We start from the raw sequence: 18931 nt of genomic DNA, 5'->3' as shown, positions 1-18931 counted from the left end.
ACCACATTTGGATAATCTATCCTGACAGACCTTATGGGTCCTTGAGGAAAATTTGTTCAGCATGAGGAAAGACACCTACATACAAGGTCTCTATGTCAAATATGGCTGCAGATATGAGGGTTTAAGTGAGACTGCTTGTAACAGCGCCACATTCAGGCCAATCAGTGCAATTATTTTTCACCACGTTACTTATGGCGTATTTCTGTGTGCCAAATTAGAAAAAAAGTTCCCAATCTATGCTCGAGTTATTTGCCCATGTCAAGGGGGAAAAAAAATCTAGGAATAACAATAGGTTTCACAGCTTTTATGTGAACCCCTAATTAACAGTTGTGAAAAAACAAATATTTTTTTAAAAGCCCTTTTATATGTACCAGTCATGTTGTTACACACAAGTTACTACACAAATGCCAAGCTGTCTAAGTTCTACTCCCAAGTTGACCCCAAATGTGAACAATGCCAACATACCTCTGCAACTTGTGAAAATATGTTCTGGTTGTGTGAGTGTCCAAAACTAAAAGGCTATTGGGATGCTATTTCTAATGCAATGTCCAATATAAACACAATAATCTATAAGTCCTGACCCACTTATATCTATCTGGGACAACTGTTGGTAGTTCTGGAATAGCAAAGGTGGAAGCAAATGCCTTGGTTTACGCCTGTCTGATTGCCAGTAACCTGATTTTGACCCAGAGGAAAAAGCCAAACACACCATTTTACAATCAGTGGGTTAATAGTATGTTTGCAAAGTCTCACTTTGGAGAAAATGAAATGTACACAAAGTGGATCCACAACTTTATTTTATAAGACATGGCAAACTTTTCTTTCTTTTGTTGAAACCGAAACCGGTGTCAGATTGATTATGTACCTGAGTTTAGATTTGTACTAGTGTGTATATACTCATGACGGGAACCTCATTAAGAGGATACAAAGAAAAGAAAATCCTTGAGGAACATTGGGAAGGGAGGGTGGGAATGATACGGACACATAGTGTAAAAAAGAAAAAGATCACTATCTATTACTGGTATGTTAGGTAATAATGCTCAGCCATAAGCCAGTTTGTTTTTTATCTTTCCTTTCTTGTATGCAAAGCCATTTTGGAACACTAATCAGTATCTAATTATTTATGTTGATATTGTACAGCTTGTGTATTTTAATGCATTTTTTTGAAGCAACTCTTTTGCATACTTATAAATGATTGTATGACCTTGTGGTCAAATAAAATATATTGAGAGAAAAAAACCCAGATATAGTACCTTTTACAAAACAGAATCCCCAAAATATGTTTTTTTCCCTCATGGACAAGCATGTAGACAAGTGCATATGTTGTGAATTAAAACATAGAAAATAAGTTATTATTTCTGTATGGGTCAAGGTTGATTAAAGCTTTGTCCCCACCACACTGAAGACAGACAAAGTTGAACATCTTGTGCAGCATTAAAAGGAAGTGGGTCTCTGTGGTTACTGTGCTGTAGTTTACTCCCTATGCTATGCTTGTTTAGAAACTCTAATGAACTTTGATTCAATATGAATAATAACAGGTTGCGGTGTGCAAAATGTTAGGAATCTCTTTCAGATAAACATGTCTTGTCTTTTGTGAATTAACTAGCTTAGACTCTTCTAATACATTTCGTCATTAGTAATCCTCATGAAGAAATGTATTATCCCTTCTCTCCTGGCGACATTACATACAGTAGATATGTCTTACAGTTAGGATTGTAACAGTATTCAAGATTCAGTCCCCCCTCACTTTCCTGTGTGTAATGGTTTCCGTGGGTGTCACCCCATTCACATGGCCATTCAATGAAGCAACAGAGCCATTCTGATGATACTCCTTCTTTTGTGAAACAAGGTGTTTCTTGTAAGTCTAAAAACAGAGGGAAGGAGTCAATATATTAGGATGTGCTACAAATCTGAACCCCCCCCCCCCCCCAAAATGACTGACAACAATGCACTGTTATATTTAACCCCGTCACCATCATGGCAATGTAAAATACTTCATAAGACCATAATTCATTAATAATAATAACAATTACACTATGTCTAATTAATGCAATGGTTTTATATTTGCTCACCTGAATGTAGAAGTTTGAGAAAAGGGCAATAAGTGTGATGACATAGAATATCTGGAAATACAGCCACCCTCTGGGGAAATCACATGGCCAAATGACTGCACATATCGTCTGGGACATGGTCAAAAAGAACTGAATCTAGAGAGTAAATGAGACAAAACTCAAATGACCTGTTTGTAAACTACGTGAATATCAAATACACATGCAGAAATCATCCAAGACAGTTTTGGAACATCTCCAAATACATATTTCTGTAACTCAGTGCACTTAAAAACACTGCTCCATCCATGGAAAACATTGCCATTGCATACAGTGCAGAAGATAATAGGGATCAGAATACACATGCTTTGTTACATTCACGAAGACCCTGAGATTGGATGAACTATACACTGGATGATTACTATGGATGTGAAAGTCCACCTCTGAGGGTTTTAAACAATACATATGGAAATGCAGGCTCACCAGCTGTACTTGTGTGATGTATTTCTTCCACCATAGATAGGGCCGCAAGGCCGGGACAGCAGAGAGCCCATAGTAAGAGTACATCAGGACATGGATGAAGCTGTTCAGGGAGGCACCAAAGTAGGCTGAGGCAGAGACATAAGATAGGGGGTAAATGATTCATCTACATTAGCAGTGTCAGAGACTATGGGGTAGATAATTAATCTACATTAGACATCAATTCATGAGAATTATTGCCATCTCATGCCTGTTTTCTCATTTTCTTTGCATAGGTGATTAATATATTACTATTCTAGGACACTGTTTGCCACAGTGAGAGGGTAAATACATTACGAGGTGAGGGTACAGTATATCACAGCAAAAACATGCTGTGCAGTCCTGAAATAAAAGTAGGTTCAATTCACACTTAATTCTAACAACGGATCTACTTCACTTGAAGGTTTCTCAATCACAGAATCAAGTCAAGAAAAACATGTAATGAAACACACCCGTATGGCTACTTAGAATAATATACCATGTACAGTGCATTCAGAAAGTATTCAGACACCTTGACTTTTTGCCCATTTTGTTAGGTTACAGCCTTATTCTAAAATGGATTAAATCGTTTTTCCCCCCTCAATCTGCACACAATACCCCATAATGAAAAAGCAAAAACAGGTTTAGACATTTTTGCAAGTTTATAAATAAAAAAAAAAAAAACAGAAATATCACATTTACATAAGTATTCAGACCCTTTACTCAGTACTTTGTTGAAGCACCTTTGGCAGCGATTACAGCCTTGAGTCTTCTTGAGTATTACGCTACAAGTTTGGCACACCTGTATTTGGGGAGTTTCTCCCATACTTCTCTGCAGATCCTCTCAAGCTCTGTCAGGTTGGATGGGGAGCGTTGCTGCACAGCTATTTTCAGGTCTCTCCAGAGATGTTTGATCTGATTCAAGTCCGGGCTCTGGCTGGGCCACTCAAGGACATTTAGAGACATGTGCCGAAGCCACTCCTGTGTTGTCTTGGCTGTGTGCTGAGGATCGTTGTCCTGTTGGAAGGTGAACCTTTGCCCCAGTCTGAGGTCCTGAGCACTCTGGAGCAGGTTTTCATCAAGGATCTCTCTGTACTTTGCTCCATTCATCTTTCCCTTGATCCTGACTATTCTCCCAGTCCCTGCTGCTGAAGAACATCACAACAGCATGATGCTGCCACCACCATGCTTCACTGTAGTGATGGTGCCGGGTTTCCTCCAGACGTGACGCTTGGCATTCAGGCCAAAAAGTTAAATATTGGTTCCATCAGACCAGATAATCTTGTTTCTCATGGTCTGAGAGTCTTTAGGTGTCTTTTGGCATACTCCAAGCAGGCTGTTATGTGCCTTTTACTGAGGAGTGGCTTCTGTCTGGCCACCCTACCATAAAGGCCTGATTGGTGGAGTGCTGCTGAGATGCTTGTCCTTCTGTAAGGTTCTCCCATCTCTACAGAGGCACTCTGGAGCTCTGTCAGTTACCATTGGGTTCTTGGTCACCTCCCTGACCAAGGCCCTTCTCCCCCGATTCCTCAGTTTGGCTGGGCAGACAGCTCTAGGAAGAGTCTTGGTGGTTCCAAACTTCTTCCATTTAAGAATGATGGAGGCCACTATGTTCTTGGGGACCTTCAATGCTGCAGAAATGTTTTTCGTACCCTTGCCCAGATCTGTGCCTTCAACCGAATGGCTTGGTTTTTGCTCTGACATTCATTGTCAACTGTGGGAACTTATATAGACAGGTGTGCCCCTTTCCAAATCATGTCCAATCAATTGAATTTACCACAGGTGGACTCCAATCAAGTTGTAGAAACATCTCAAGGATGATCAATGGAAACAGGATGCACCGGAGCTGAATTTCGAATTTCATGGCAAAGGGTCTGAATACTTATGTAAATTTGCTAACATTTCTATAAAACATGTTTTCTTTTTTTTTAAGGGGTATTTTGTGTAGATTGATAAGGAGATATATACAGTGCCTTGCGAAAGTATTCGGCCCCCTTGAACTTTGCGACCTTTTGCCACATTTCAGGCTTCAAACATAAAGATTTAAAACTGTATTTTTTTGTGAAGAATCAACAACAAGTGGGACACAATCATGAAGTGGAACGACATTTATTGGATATTTCAAACTTTTTTAACAAATCAAAAACTGAAAAACTGGGCGTGCAAAATTATTCAGCCCCTTTACTTTCAGTGCAGCAAACTCTCTCCAGAAGTTCAGTGAGGATCTCTGAATGATCCAATGTTGACCTAAATGACTAATGATGATAAATACAATCCACCTGTGTGTAATCAAGTCTCCGTATAAATGCACCTGCACTGTGATAGTCTCAGAGGTCCGTTAAAAGCGCAGAGAGCATCATGAAGAACAAGGAACACACCAGGCAGGTCAGAGATACTGTTGTGAAGAAGTTTAAAGCCGGATTTGGATACAAAAATATTTCCCAAGCTTTAAACATCCCAAGGAGCACTGTGCAAGCGATAATATTGAAATGGAAGGAGTATCAGACCACTGCAAATCTACCAAGACCTGGCCGTCCCTCTAAACTTTCAGCTCATACAAGGAGAAGACTGATCAGAGATGCAGCCAAGAGGCCCATGATCACTCTGGATGAACTGCAGAGATGTACAGCTGAGGTGGGAGACTCTGTCCATAGGACAACAATCAGTCGTATATTGCACAAATCTGGCCTTTATGGAAGAGTGGCAAGAAGAAAGCCATTTCTTAAAGATATCCATAAAAAGTGTTGTTTAAAGTTTGCCACAAGCCACCTGGGAGACACACCAAACATGTGGAAGAAGGTGCTCTGGTCAGATGAAACCAAAATTGAACTTTTTGGCAACAATGCAAAACGTTATGTTTGGCGTAAAAGCAACACAGCTGAACACACCATCCCCACTGTCAAACATGGTGGTGGCAGCATCATGGTTTGGGCCAGCTTTTCTTCAGCAGGGACAGGGAAGATGGGTAAAATTGATGGGAAGATGGATGGAGCCAAATACAGGACCATTCTGGAAGAAAACCTGATGGAGTCTGCAAAAGACCTGAGACTGGGACGGAGATTTGTCTTCCAACAAGACAATGATCCAAAACATAAAGCAAAATCTACAATGGAATGGTTCAAAAATAAACATATCCAGGTGTTAGAATGGCCAAGTCAAAGTCCAGACCTGAATCCAATCGAGAATCTGTGGAAAGAACTGAAAACTGCTGTTCACAAATGCTCTCCATCCAACCTCACTTAGCTCGAGCTGTTTTGCAAGGAGGAATGGGAAAACATTTCAGTCTCTCGATGTGCAAAACTGATAGAGACATACCCCAAGCGACTTACAGCTGTAATCGCAGCAAAAGGTGGCGCTACAAAGTATTAACTTAAGGGGGCTGAATAATTTTGCACGCCCAATTTTTAAGTTTTTGATTTGTTAAAAAAGTTTGAAATATCCAATAAATGTCGTTCCACTTCATGATTGTGTCCCACTTGTTGTTGATTCTTCACAAAAAAAATACAGTTTTATATCTTTATGTTTGAAGCCTGAAATGTGGCAAAAGGTCGCAAAGTTCAAGGGGGCCGAATACTTTCGCAAGGCACTGTATATATGTTTTTATCCATTGTAGAATAAGCCTGTAATGTAACAAAATGTGGAAAAAGTCAAGGGGTCTGAATGCACTTTATATACTATATATATGCTACTTGTCCAAGCCTATTTCAGGAATTGTGTAGAAAAGGTTCACCTAAAGCTCAGTGGATTTGACTTTAGTGGTTCTGAATGATTCATTGTGTAAACTGACTTGCTTATTCCACTGTGTTGAGGATAGAAGAGGAATATTGTGTTAGAACACTCACAGTGACCACAGGGCACCCAGTTCATGACGAACCACCAGATGTTGAGCATGCTAGCATGGTGGTAGATGTGCAGAAACGTGATTTGATGGTTGTTCTTCCGCAGGATGAAGAAGAAGGTATCCATAAACTCTATGAGCTTGGAGAAGTAGTACCACCACAGCACATTTATGATCTGAAATGAGAAAAAAAGCGAAGAATAAGGAGTCAAGCTTTCAGCCAATACAATACTTTTTCCTAGTCGTTCACTTTCCTGCAAGGATATACTCAATACTCATACATTTCCAGATTTATATTTCACCCTATGAGGAATGGCCAGTGATAATCATTTGACCAGTTGTGTTGAGGGACAAAAAAATGGTCATCTGTACTGAAATAATCTTGAAATCTCTATTAAGGACACAAATAAAAATATGATCATCCACTGCTGTGACGGCAGGGACACTTTTACAAGTTTTAAATCACTGTAGAACAGGGATTCTTAAACTTTATCAGTTCGAGACCCAAATGAGAAATTGACCGTCTTCCCGTGACCCAAATCGTCCTCCAACAACTCAAATTAAGAAGAAATAGTGTGTGATTATATATGTATTCTCATAAATCACAACCCACTTCCCACAAACTCAGGGCCCACTTTGGGTCCCGACCCATAGTTTAAGAAACCCTGCTGTAGAACTGCAATCCAATCACACATTTCACTACTGATGACAGCAGCACAGATTAAATAGATGGGAAGCCACAGGGTCAGACAGCCAACTGGGCAAAAACTGGTTGAATCAACTTTGTCTCCATGTCATTTCAACCAAAAAAATCTATGTGATAATGTTGAATCAATGTGGAAAACTGAATGGATTTGCAAAAAGTCATCAACGTAAGGGCTTTTCATATTTTTTTAACCAACTTTTGACCTAAATCCAATGACATGGTGACATTTGTTGGTGATTTCACACTGAATTCGCGTTAGTTGACAACCAAAAGTAAATCAAAACTAGACGAACTGATGTCTGTGCCCAGTTGGTTATCTGTTAGAATTTGCAGGTACTGGCTGAGGTGAAATGTACACGTAGAATTGGAAGCCACCAGGACAAGAAAATATCAATAAAAGTAGCTCAGTACATATTGATCTGGTAATTAGTTTGTCTTTGAAGTTTGTTGTCAAGCTATTATTTGCATCTCTGGTAGTGAGCCAAAGGGTATGGAAATATCACGAAGAGAATGAACGAAAGGGTGAAGTCAAGCTGGTGTCTGGTGACAATGCATTTTTCACCTCACATACTATATACACATTTTGAATCTAACAGATTGTTCACATTATATAGAATTTAATATAAAACAGAGGGGTTACATAGAATGAGACTACTTTACCTTGGTATCGGTTTCTCCTGCACTGTGTGTGTCTTGGCAAAAGAAGTTATAATCCCCGTGCCACACAGCAGACACCATCTGGGGACAGAGAACAAGGTGATTTAGAAAAACCTAGATCGTCATGTCTTTGGCATCTTCACACAGCTTGAATCACATTAATACCTTACTGCCCTTGTATTGTAATATCACATTTATTTAATTATTGTATTGCAAGTGTCATAAGATTTTTTAAACAAAAAAAAAAAAACTTGCGACATCAATTTGCTTTCTCCCATACAAAATCTGATAGTAAACCTGTTAGAATTTACATTGGAATTTAGGATGATAGCTTCGCATACTTGCTGCAGGCGTGGACAGTGGGCAATATTATATCCGTGAGTCATTTTCTGTCTCCTCCTCTCCATTTTAGTCTCATTTACCAGAGAGAATATCAGTACCCTTTTTGTTACCACTGCAACATTGTGACTGCATTGTTTATTGTTGTTGAGCAGACCAGTGATTCCACAGTTTCTAAATGGAGGCCTTGTTCACACATTTCATCTCATTTGGGATGGATGGAAATGGCTCTGCCTTTATCCACCACTGCCTTGAATAACTGACAAAAACAAAGGGCTAAATGTAACGAATTTAAAGTCCAGATTCAGGTTCAGCTTAAAGTGTATTATTTTAGCTGTGTTATGTGCTCAAACTCCAAGCACTACTCAGGGACAGAATTACCCCCCCCTTTTTATGTTGTACTGAATAAAACATTTTCTGAAGAACATTAATCTTTCCCACAGGATTTTAGTGCATTTGAATCGAGACAGGACCCAGTCCAGAACAGGACGGTAAAAAAGCAGGGCAAAGCAGAGAGCTAATTATGTTGATGACTTCGAGGCAAACAGTGATATTATCCGATGATTGCGGCACCAGGAGAGTGACTGCCCTGTATGTGCCCATGGGGATGAAAGTAGAATAAGGACAGGCCTGTGATTGGCAAATGTTGTGCTCCACTACTCAACTGGGTAATCTCGTACATGCAGAGGACACATCAAGTAACACAAAAGTCTCAACACAGACACTAATCACTTCAACAATGACATTGTTATGTCTGCTGTTGTTTTAAATGTAATGCTGCATGCCCACTTTTACTATGTTAGCAAAACGATTATTCACAACAATATACTGCAGACTAGGATATTTTTCCTTGACTTATAATACACCATTTATCAGTACTACACTAATACTAAATCTGCTTTATTCTTACCATGTAATTCAAAACGAAGGATATATGGGGTAAATGTCCATATACAGTACCAGTCAAAAGTTTGGACACCTGCCCATTCAAGCATTTTTCTTTGTTTTTACTATTTACTACATTCACTAATGGTGAAGACATCACAAATATGAACTAACACAAATGGAATAATGTAGTAATCAAAAAAAGTGTTAAACAAATGTTATTTTTATACTTTAGATTCATAGGGCGGCGCACAATTGACCCAGTGTCATCCGGGTTTGGCCAGGGACGGCCGTCATTGTCAATAACAATTGGTTCTTAACTGACTTGCCTGTTAAATAAAATGTTAAATTCTTCAAAGTAGCCACCCTTTGCCTTGATGACAGCTTTGCACACTCTTGGCACTCTCTCAACCAGCTTCACCTGGAAGGCTATTCCAACAGTCTTGAGGGAGTTCCCACATATATTGAGCACTTGTTGTCTGCTTTTCCTTCACTCTGCGGTCAAACTCATCCCAAACCATCTCAATTGGGTTGAGGTCAGGTGATTGTGGAGGCCAGGTCCTCTGATGGAGCACTGCATCACTCTCCGTCTTGGTCAAATAGCCACTACACAGACTGGAGGTGTTGGGTCATTGTCCTGCTGAAAAACAAATGATAGTGGGACTAAGTGCAAACTAGATGGGATGGCGTATCACTGCAGAATGCTGTGGTAGCCATGCTGGATAAGTGTGCCTTGGATTCAAAATAAATCACTGACAGTGTCACCAGAAAATCACCCCCACACCATCACACCTCCTCCATGCTTCACGGTGGAAACCACACACGTGGAGATCATCCATTCACCTACTCTGCGTCTCACAAAGACAAGTCGGTTGGAACCAAAAATCTCAAATTTGGACTCAGACAAAAGGACAGATTTCCACCAGTCTAATGTCCATTGCTTGTGTTTCTTGTCCCAAGCAAGTATCCTTAGTATTGTTGTCCTTTAGTAATGGTTTCTTTGCAGCAATTCTACCATGAAGGCCTGATTCACGCAGTCTCCTCTGAATGGTGTTGAGATGGGTCTGTTACTTGAACTCTGGGAAGCATTTATTTGGGTTGCAATTTCTGAGGCTGGTAACTCTAATGAACGTATCCTCTGCAGCAGATGTAAATGGGTCTCCCTTTCCTGTGGCGGTCCTCATGAGAGCCAGTTTCATCATAGCGCTTGGTGGTTTTTGGGACTGCACTTGAAGAAACTTAAAGTAATGACTGTTGTTGCTCTTTGCTTATTTGAGCAGTTCTTGCCATAATATGGATTTGGTCTTTTACCAGATAGGGCTACCTTGTCACAACACAACTGATTGGCTCAAACGCATTAAGAAGGAAAGAAATTCCACAAATTAACAAGGCACACCAGTTAATTGAAACGCATTCTAGGTGACTGCCTCATGAAGCTGGTTGAGAGAATTCCAAGAGTGTGCAAAGCTGTCATCAAGGCAAAGGGTGGCTACATTGAAGAATCTCAAATATGTTTTGATTTGTTTAACACATGATTCAATGTGTTATTTCCTAGTTTTGATGTCTTCACTATTATTCTCTCTTTATGTGTATTCAGACCTTGAAGTTAAGCATGATGATGGCATTCTAATTACCGGCTATTCGTTTGGGGTGGAGATCGATTTCATGAAGTTTTTTTTTTTTTTTTCACCATTATTTAACCAGGTAGGCCAGCTGAGAACAAGCTTTCATTTACAACTGCGACCTGGCCAAGATAGAGCAAAGCAGTGCAACACAAAGAACACAGAAGGAGTGTTGTATGGCATTGAAGCTCATCTGGAGGTTTGTTAACACAGTATCCAAAGAAGAGGTGGATCAGAGAATCACCAGCAGCAAGAGCGACATCAATGATATTTTCAGAGAAAAGAGTCAGCCCGAGAATTGATCCCTGTGGCTCCCCCATAGAGACTGCTAAAGGTCCGGACAACAGGCCCTCCGATTTGACACACTGAACTCTGTCTGAAAAGTAGTTGGTGAACCAGTCGAGGCAGTCATTTGAGAAGCCAAGGCTATTGAGTCTGCAGATAAGAATACGGTGATTGACAGAGTCGAAAGCCTTGGCCAGGTCGATGAAGACGGCTGCACAGTACCGTCTTCTATCGATGGCGGTTATGATATCGTTTAGGACCATGAGCGTGGCTGAGGTGCACTCATGACCAGCTCGGAAACCAGATTTGCATAGCGGAGAAGGTACAGTGGGATTCGAAATGGTCGGTGATCTGTTTGTTAACTTGGCTTTCGAATACCTTAGAAAAGCAGGGTAGGATAGATATGGGTCTGTAACAGTTTGGGTTTCGAGTGTCACCCCCTTTGAAGAGGGGGATGACCGCGGCAGCTTTCCAATCTTTAGGGATCTCAGACGATACGAAAGAGAGGTTGAATAGGCTAGTAATAGGGGTTGCAACAATTGCGGCAGATCATTTTAGAAAGAGAGGGTCCAGATTGTCTAACCCGGCTGATTTATAGGGGTCCAGATTTTACAGCTCTTTCAGAACATCAGCTATCTGATGGATTGGGATGAAGGAGAAACGGGGGAGGCTTGGGCAAGTTGCTGTTGACCAGTGTAGAGGTAGCCAGGTGGAAAGCATGATCAGCCAAAATTCTTGATTATCGTAGATTTATCGGTGGTGACAGTGTTTCCTAGCCTCAGTGCAGTGTGCAGCTGGGAGGAGGTGCTCTTATTCTCCATGGACTTTACAGTGTCCCAGAACTTTTTGGAGTTTGTGCTACAGGATGTAAATTTCTGTTTGAAAAAGCTAGCCTTTGCTTTCCTAACTGCCTGTGTATATTTGTTCCTAACTTCCCTGAAAAGTTTCATATCGCGGGGGATATTCGATTCTAATGCAGTAAGCCACAGGATGTTTTTGTGCTGGTCAAGGGCAGTCAGGTCTGGAGTGAACCAAGGGTTCTTAGTTCTGCATTTTTTGAATGGGGCGTGCTTGTTTAAGATGGTGAGGAAAGCACTTTTAAAGAGCAACCAGGCATCCTCTACTGACGGAATGAGGTCAATATCCTTACAGGATACCCGGGCCAGGTTGATTAGAAAGGCCTGTTCGCTGAAGTGCTTTAGGGAGCGTTTGACAGTGATGAGGGGTGGTCGTTTGACCACGGACCCATTATGGACGCAGGCAATGAGTGATAGCTGAGATCCTGGTAGAAGACAGCAGAGATGCATTTAGAGGGCAGGTTGGTCAGGATGATATCGATGAGGGTGCCCGTGTTTATGGATTTAGGGTTGTACCTGGTAGGTTCCATGATCATTTGTGTGTGATTGAGGGCATCTCGCTTAGATTGTAGGACGGCCGAGTTTAGGTCATCTAACAGTACGAACTCTGAAGATAAACGGGGGACAATTAAATTCACATATGGTGTGCAGGGCACAGCTTGGGGCTGAGGGGGGTCTATAACAAGTTGCAACAGTGAGAGACTTATTTCTGGAAAGGTGGATTTTTAAAAGTAGTAGCTCAAACTTTTTTGGGCACAGACCTCGATAGCATGACAGAACTCTGCAGGCTAACTCCACCCCCTTTGGCAGTTCTATCTTGGCGGAAAATGTTGTAGTTGAGGATGGAAATTTCAGAATTTTTGGTGGCCTTCCTAAGCCAGGATTCAGACATGGCTAGGACATCAGTGTTGGCGCAGTGTGCTAAAGCAGTGAATAAAACTTAGGGAAGAGGCTTCTGATGTTAACATGCATGAAACCACGGCTTTTACGGTTACAGAAGTCAACAAATGATAGCGCCTGGGGGATAGGAATGGAACTGGGGGCTACAGGGCCTGGGTTAACCTCTACATCACCTGAGGAACAGAGGAGGAGTAGGATAAGGCTAAAGGCTATAAGAAATGGTTGTCTAGTGCGTTGGGGACAGGGACTAAAGGGAGCATATTTCTGGGCGTGGTAGAATAGATTCAAGGCGTAATGTACAGACAAGGATATGGTAGAATGTGAGTACAGTGGAGGTAAACCTAGGCGTTGAGTGACGATGAGAGAGGTTTCATCTCTGGAGGGACAAGTGTGTGGTGGAGGTGTGTCTACAGATTTGCAGTATTATGTCCTTGACTTAATTCCCTAATTAAGTCCACTACCTTTACAATAAAAAAAACACGAATAAGGTCCAGCAACCTGTCGGTTCCAAGTGGAAAAAGCATGTACTTTATTTCTCCCGATAGGAATAACACCATTCTTCATGCACTGTAATTTACATTTTGATACGAGTTGTTAAATTAGTAATCCATTTGGATAAGGGAATTGAAAATCAAATAAAACATTTAATGACATTAACATTAATTGACACTAATTCAATTGCTCTGGAGCTGAGTGCAGACCAACCCATAACAGTTTGAACCCGACGCATTGCGCAATACTTTGCCGTGTCATCACACAGATCAATGGTTAGTGCAGGCAATAGACGAGAGTATAGCCTACTATTGTATACTATTTTTTCTATTATAATTCTGTCAAATCAAATGTTATTTTTCACATGTGCCGAATACAACTGGTGCAGACTTTACAGTGAAACGCTTGCTTACGAGCCTTTCCCAACAACGCAGAGTTTAAAAATAAAAATAGTAACACAAGAAGAATAAATCTACACAAGAATGGAGCTTTCAACAGGGAGTACCAGATCAATGTGCAGAGGTATGAGGTATCTGAAGTAGATACTGTATGTACATGAAGGAAGGGTAAAGTGACTAGGCATCAGAATAGATAATAATAAGAGTAAAATAAAGAACTGAGTAGCAGCAGCAAATTATGAGTGTAAAAGTGCATGTGTGTGTAATGTGTATGTATGTATGTATGTATGTATGTGTGTTTTTGGTGTGTCTGTGCATGTTATGTGTGTGTGTGTATGTGAATGTGTGTGGGTGAATGTAAACTAACCGTCCAAAATTACCATGGGTTGAAAAACTGAATGTGACCATTTTCAGAATGAATCGAACCAGTTCTTTCTTTTTGTGTGTACAGGCTCTCCAAATGCATTTTTTTATGATTCATAAATACTTTCCTAACCCTAAATAATCTACAAAATCAGAATATTTTTAAATCTACCAATTGTTTCTGAAACTGAGACAAATATGCATACATTTAGATGGCTTTCTCTCATTGTTGCCTAATATTCTGAACCCGTTCTCTCTATATATTCTAGTGAGTCTGTTGACAAAATTGTAAAAAGGTACACCGTATTTAAAGGAATAACTTAAGATAAATGTACTGAAAACCCTATTGAATGAAAACTCCACAACAAAATCTGTTGGCCAGCAAGTTGGAGGGTTTTCAGCGGTTTAATAAAATGTATTCACAGCGTGCAAGGTAGCCACACCTGCAGAATGAGTTACGCTACTGAATAAGGTAAGTCTGAAAACCAAAAATACTGAGAAAGCATAAGAAATGCATGTGTAGGAAAGGCGTGCGTAGGAAAGTCTGAATCAGCCCCTTGGTTGTTTGCTAAAAAACATCACATTGTGAAAATGCTATTTCTAAGTGCCAGGTGACAACAACAAGCAACGACTTAGTATTTTCGATTTTTTTTCGTGGTATCCAATGGGTAGCTACAGTGCGTCCTCCGAAACACAACCCAACCAAGCCGCACTGCTTTTTGACATGATGATGACATAACCCAGAAGCCAGCTAAACATGTGACGGAGGAAACACTGTGCCCTTGGCGACCGTGTCAGCGTGCACCGCGCCCATCCCGCCAATGGGGCAAGGACATCCCTGCTGGCCAAACCCTCCCCTAAACCGGACGACGCTGGGACAATTGTGCGCCGCCCCATGGGTCTCCCGGTCGCGGCCGGCTGCGACAGAGCCTGGACTCGAACCCAGAATCTCTAGTGGCATAGCTAGAACTGTGATGCAGTGGCTTAGACCACTGCGCCACTCAGGACGCCTTACTACTTCGGATTTAAATTGGGTGGCATTGATTTCAGAGGACTAAAAGCAGGGGTAATGTCAGAATCAGCAAGATTAATTATTTACACAGCATGGGCACAGCCAATCTTTTTACGTAATGCAAATCAAATTGGGCCAATTTGGCCACGGTGGTATGAACGGAAAAGACTTTAGACTTACAGGTGGAGAACAGACTTTGTCCCTCATTTGTATAACTACAGGGCATTCGGAAAGTATTCAGACCCATGTACTTTTTCCACATTTTGTTAGGTTACATCCTTATTCTCTCCCCCCCCCCCCCCAACTTCAACTTTCTAATAATAGCAGCAGGTTTTCAGAAACAATTGAGGGCTGTGTTGATGTTGGGTGAGAGATTTGTTTGTGTTAACAATGATCCTGTCAGAGACCAGCTGTGCCCCACTCACTCCCCCACAAGCATTGTCTTCTGGGGTGGCTTCAGTGCAAGACACCATTTTTGTCTAATCAGAATCACAATTTCCCTAATCCTCACAGAATCCTTCAACAAAATTAGCCAAATAAAACAATCATTTAGACACGCCTACCAGTCACCCGATCCTCTCACTTCCCCTTATCCGCCTGCAGTGTTGCACTGCGATGATACCAACACCTCCTTCGGATGTCTATCAGTTCAGATCAGGAGTAGCCTGCCTACCTCATAGAACATATAGAAGGACAAGATCGTGAGGCCCAGATTGTAGACCAAGAGGAGACCCCGGCAAGACACCGGCTGTCTGTGTCTCATGTACTTGGGCCCCATCCATACGATCAGCAGGTACATGACTGTTAGTGCAAAGGTTGGAGGGTAGTTGTCCAGAAGCAGCCATCCCTGTACCCGCTCATCTGAAATACATGGACAGAACAACCTGATCTAACAGTGTAAGATGCTTCTTCTTTTCTGCACGCTATTCCCATATTTACTGTATTTCCTTTCCAGTGAGATAGAGAGCATAGAGAGGGGTAGTTACATTGCAGGACAGGCATATTGGTTGAAGGGGGTAAAAGGATACAATACAGTTTGAGTGAGAATTGGCTGTGACTACAAAGCATGTTTGTTTAACTCCAGGAAAGGTTGCGCTAGAATCATAAAGGTGCAAAAAGACCTGGTGTATTCCACTGCATGTATTAACACACAATGCAAACATTTCGTGAGGAGATATAGTGTCATAATTAATTGTATGTTAATAATTAAGCATTTATTCATATGATAATTCCTAAACTGTAATTTAAAATCGCGTAATGAAACAGTAATAACACTTACCTCTGGGACCCATCCATGAGTCTATGTACATGTTTAGTTTATAATTAAAAGTCTCCATTTCTGACCTAAATAGACAGATGAAAGAGGAGAGAGTACCAAGTCACACATTGCAGCTCATCACCAGAGCCATAGTTATACATTCTGAAAGACCTGAAATGTATGGTAAACTATCACTTTGGTATAAATAAAATACCATATTCAAGCAGCACTGCTGGAATGTGACTGAGTAAATCAGCTTAACTGTGTTGACAAAATATGTTTCTCTTAAATTACACACAGCAGCTTACGGGAAATCAAAGCTTGGTTCATTGTAGAGGTACGATCATTTGGCACAACCAACTTTGGACTGAAAGAACACGCAAAGATGCCAGTCTGCTTTCTGCTTAGGCAAGCTATAAAGTCCATTTCAGAAGGTTAAGATTTAAGCGATAGTCCGACTACGGGCCCAATGCAATTGGCAGTCAATGTGACAAAAGTGTAATGCATTGCCATTCATAAGAAGATAACGTCAAGTTCATCAAAGGCTATAGCATCTGGTTACTTCTTGACCACTCTTAGATATTTTTCAACATTCGGATATTTCCTTTATAATTATTATGGTGCTGAAGTAGCTGTTCAAGCAGTCCCAAACGGATACAAATACAAACATCAACATTTAAATTACTCTTGCAAGGTAATTTATGGGTCAATAGAGGTTAATAATGACCTCTCTTCATTGTAAGTGATACTTGTAGTTATTACTGACTTGTCTCCAAATGTTGTAATTTAATCTAAACAGCACCTAAACATCTTGTATAAAGTTCGCTAATAAAATCAAAGCAAAAAGTAAATAAAACAGAGAGCATCATAGCCTAATAGCGCATCAACTTATTATAGCAGGAAAGTTGGATAGCCTATGTCTGCTGTGCTGGATCAGGATGTAGTTTACCATAACCTCACTACTTTTTAAATGTAGCCGTGTAGCCAAAGCCTGTATTACTATTACAATGTTGTCGTTAACAAAAAGTACAATTTTGTCTAAATCAGCTACCCAAATCCGGACACATATGGCAAATAACAATCGCAATCGTTCGCATCAGAGGCCACCGACTAATCATCAATTGTTTTACATAGCCTAGCTAGAGGACCTAGTTGGCGAGACATGAACTATGAAACCGCTTCTTAAATTATATTATCAAATGTATCAATTATGTAAATATTGTTAGCATATCCACAACTCAATGAAAACGAAGACCATTCCAAACCACATTCTAGCTCATTAAACGTACCCCTGGAAGATGCGTAGCCTTGGCTGACGGGTCCCTAAGCACAAATGTGGAGCCTCGTCAGTCAGTGAAACAGCGGGTGAAACACAGGGCGCGTCAAGCAGATCACTTTTGTCAGGTCAACGCCTTGTGAGGTGTGTTGCATTGTGGGAATAAAACATTTCCGATTTCCGACTACAGATGACGACAGCATGAACTTTACAAAAACCATGTGATCAAAGGTCATGAAGTTATGACTTCAGTCGACTGCACATTTCTGCAGTTGCTCTTCACCACTTTATCATGCAGTCATCACCTGCATTATGGGAGGCTCTATTGTCAACCAATCATTAGGGTGTTCTTTTTTGACCCATGCAAGACTTGACTGAAACAGGAACTAACTTTGCCGCAATTCATGCATAGAGTGGATATGTACAATTGAATATGACATTTGACGCTCAATTCAATTCCAAGGGATTTATTGGCATGGGAAACATGTTTACATTGCCAAAGCAAGTGGAATAGATAATAAACAAAAGTGAAATAAACTATCTGAAATCAACAGTAAACATTACACTCACAAAAGTGTCAAAAGAATAGAGACATGTCAAATGTTACATTACTGGCAAATAATTGAAGTACAAAAGGGAAAACAAATTGACAGACTCTCAGTCTCTCTCACACCAAATTAATAGTACAATGTACACGCATACACTCGCCAGCCAATTTATTAGCTACACCACCAATTTCACAAAAATGTATGGCTCCTACAGACAGTGGGTCACATGGCCATGGCTTGCTATATAAAGCGGGCAGGCAAGCATCAAGGCATTCAGTTACTGTTCGATTGAAGTTAAAAGGGGCAAAACAAGTGACCTAAACAACTTTGAGCGTGGTATGATCGTTGGTGACGGGCGCGCCGGATCCAGTATCTCAGAAACGACCGCCCTCCTGGGATTTTCATGGCTTGGGTTTACTGTCTTGGGTTTACTGAGAATGGAGCAACAAACAAAAAGCATCCAGTCAGTGGCAATCCTGTAAGCGAAAACAGCTTGTTGATGAGAAAGGTCGAAGAAGAATGGCAAGAATCGTGGAAGCTAACAGGTGGGCCATAAACAGACAATTAACGGCGCGGTACAACAGTGGTGTGCAGAACGGCATCTCAGAACGCACAACTCGTCGATCCTTGTCACGGATGGGCTGTTGCAGCAGACGACCACACCGGGTTCCACTCCTATCAGCTAAAAACAAGAAGAAGCGGCTACAGTGGGCACATGATCACCAACACTGGACAATTGAGGAGCGGAAAAACATTGCCTGGAACATGGCAGCGAGTTCAGTTAATTTGAGTGGCCTGCTCAATCCCCAGACCTCAACCCATGTTTGGGATGAGATGGAACACATTGTTTGCTGCATGAACGTACCGCTCTCCAATCTGCAAAAACTGTGTGATGCCATCACGTCAGGAGGCAAAGAACTAGATGGGTGTACCTAATAAACTGTCCAGT

General features: G+C 41.1%; 1 protein-coding gene across 2 annotated transcripts; it reads right to left on the bottom strand.

Annotated features, from left to right (window-relative positions):
* Positions 1–776: 776 nt before the first annotated feature.
* Positions 777–17750, bottom strand: LOC100136665 (elongation of very long chain fatty acids (FEN1/Elo2, SUR4/Elo3, yeast)-like 2). Of its 2 annotated transcripts, XM_036959634.2 has the most exons (8): positions 17448–17750; positions 16180–16244; positions 15574–15761; positions 7751–7828; positions 6389–6560; positions 2532–2656; positions 2073–2207; positions 777–1864 (listed from the first exon to the last, which is right to left on the bottom strand). In XM_036959634.2, exons 2-8 carry the CDS (start codon positions 16235–16237, stop codon positions 1733–1735), a joined length of 888 nt encoding a protein of 295 aa, XP_036815529.1. In that variant the 5' UTR covers positions 16238–16244; positions 17448–17750; the 3' UTR covers positions 777–1732. The 2 variants fall into 2 exon arrangements, with proteins under 2 accessions (XP_036815529.1, NP_001118108.1); NM_001124636.1 differs by lacking the exon at positions 17448–17750 and having other exon boundaries at positions 1733–1864; positions 16180–16237.
* Between the last annotated feature and the right edge of the window lie 1181 nt (positions 17751–18931).

This window comes from Oncorhynchus mykiss, chromosome 23, assembly GCF_057628025.1.
Source record: "Oncorhynchus mykiss isolate SJ-2025 chromosome 23, ASM5762802v1, whole genome shotgun sequence".
Lineage (NCBI taxonomy): Eukaryota > Metazoa > Chordata > Actinopteri > Salmoniformes > Salmonidae > Oncorhynchus > Oncorhynchus mykiss.
This window is presented reverse-complemented; position numbering and strand designations above follow the sequence as displayed.

What these genes read in the sequence shown, in the direction of transcription:
- LOC100136665 (XM_036959634.2), bottom strand. Translation starts at nt 16,237, where the DNA reads ATGGAGACTTTTAATTATAAACTAAACATGTACATAGACTCATGGATG. An exon ending in CTCATGGATGGGTCCCAGAG is followed by an intron (nt 15,762 to 16,179) that starts GTAAGTGTTATT and finishes CATGTATTTCAG; the next exon opens with ATGAGCGGGTACAGGGATGG. An exon ending in ACATCACACAAGTACAGCTG is followed by an intron (nt 2,208 to 2,531) that starts GTGAGCCTGCAT and finishes TTTACTCTCTAG; the next exon opens with ATTCAGTTCTTTTTGACCAT.